Here is a 1,708-nt window from a genome sequence, read left to right as displayed (position 1 = left end):
AAATAAACCTTAAAATAGAAAAATAAAGTGTCCCCTCCCCCTGGGGTGGCATCTGGGTGACACCAGAGTGTCCTCAAGGAGGGGTAACCCCCCCCCCCTTCCAGTGTCCCAGCAGGTTCCTGGTGATGCCACCACCCGGTGCCACCACGGCACGGCTGCTCCAGGCCGAGGTCACCGTCTGTCCTGGTGCCACCACATCACCAAGGTCACCATCTGTCCTGGTGCCACCACCCAGTGCCACCACATCACCAAGGTCACTGTCTGTCCTGGTGCCACCACCCAGTGCCACCACGTCATGGCTGCTCCAGGCTGAGGTCACCATCTTGTCCCGGTGCCACCACGTCACGGCTGCTCCAGGCCGAGGTCACCCTCTGTCCCCACGGCGTAGACCAACGCTGCTCCTTCCTCCTCCTCCTCCTCTTCCTCCCGGCAGATGATGGTGACGGTGCCGGGGGGATGTGGTGTCACCAGGTCTGGATCTTCCAGGCAGGCCTGGGAGAGGGACAGAGGGGACACGGGGAGGTCAACCAAGAGGGGTTCATGAAAGGGAGGTCCTGCTTGACCAACTTGATGTGTCACCCAACCGTGTCACCCAACTGTGTCACCTTCTGAGGAACCTGATGAAGTTCCACCAAGGGCAGGTGTAGGTGCTGCCCCTGGGGAGGAATCACCCCCCAAACCAGGACAGGGTGGGGGTGACCTGCTGGTGAAAGACCTGGGAGTCCTGGTGGACACCAAGATGCCCATGAGCCAACGATGGGCCCTGGTGGCCGAGAAGGCCAATGGCATCCTGGGGGGCATCAGGAAGAGGGTGACCAGCAGGTCCAGGGAGGTCATCCTGCCCCTCTGCTCTGCATTGGGGAGGCCCCAGCTGGAGCACTGGGACCAGTTCTGGGCTCCCCAGTTCAAGGAGGACAGGGAACTGCTGGAGAGGGGACAGCAGAGGCTACAGAGATGCTGAGGGGAGGAGAACATCTCTCTGGTGAAGAAAGGCTGAGGGACTTGGGGCTGGAGAAGAGAAGGCTGAGGGGGGATCTGACCAACACCTATAAATACTTCAAGGGAGGGTGTCAGGAGGACGGGGCTGGTCTTTTTCCAGTGGTGCCCAGGGACAGGACAAGAGGAAATGGGCACAAACTTGAACATAAGAAGTTCCACCTAAAGATGAGGAGGAACTTCTTGATTTTGAGGGTGGCAGAGCCCTGGCAGAGGCTGCCCAGGGAGGTGGTGGGGTCTCCTTCTCTGGAGACATTCAAACCCCCCCCTGGATGAATCCAACCTGCTCTGGGTGGGACCTGCTCTGGCCGGGGGGGGGTTGGAGGAGATGATCTCCAGAGGGTCCCTTCCCACCCCACAGGATCCTGTGCTTAGGAAAGAATTCTTCACAGAAAGTGGTCCGAGGCTGGCGGGGGGTGGGGTCCCCATCCCTGGATCAGTTTAAGAGTTGGTTCCATGGGGGGGACACGGGGGAGGGAGAACTTTGCCGAGCGGGGTTGATGGTTGGACTCCATGATCCCAAGGGTCTTTTTCCAACCTGGACGATGACTCTGAGTCTCCAACCCGGTGGGGACACGCCATGGTTGGGGGGGGGGGGGGGGCCCCCCCCCCCCCCCCCACTCGCCGCAGACAAAGAGGGGTCCGGGCGCGCCGCGCTGCCCGCCGAGCCTCCGGAGGGGCGGCGGGGGGAGCCGAGGCCGGGAGGGGGCGC

At 61.9% G+C, this 1,708-nt stretch overlaps 1 protein-coding gene across 2 annotated transcripts in view; it reads right to left on the bottom strand.

The window, feature by feature from the left end:
- Positions 1–6: 6 nt before the first annotated feature.
- Positions 7–1,708, bottom strand: part of THAP8 (THAP domain containing 8) — a 4,581-nt gene continuing 2,879 nt past the window's right edge. Inside the window, exons 4-5 of one of the 2 annotated variants that reach the window (XM_014961125.1) lie at positions 339–492; positions 7–289 (exon numbers count right to left, since the gene is read on the bottom strand). In XM_014961125.1, coding sequence (XP_014816611.1) covers positions 343–492 — 150 coding nt within the window. In that variant the 3' untranslated portion in view covers positions 7–289; positions 339–342. Of the gene's footprint in view, positions 493–1,708 lie in introns of both variants that reach the window. The other variant, XM_014961124.1, reaches the window with a different exon arrangement.

The sequence above is a fragment of the Calidris pugnax genome, unplaced genomic scaffold (assembly GCF_001431845.1).
Source record: "Calidris pugnax isolate Ruff unplaced genomic scaffold, ASM143184v1 scaffold564, whole genome shotgun sequence".
Taxonomy (NCBI): Eukaryota; Metazoa; Chordata; class Aves; order Charadriiformes; family Scolopacidae; genus Calidris; species Calidris pugnax.
This window is presented reverse-complemented; position numbering and strand designations above follow the sequence as displayed.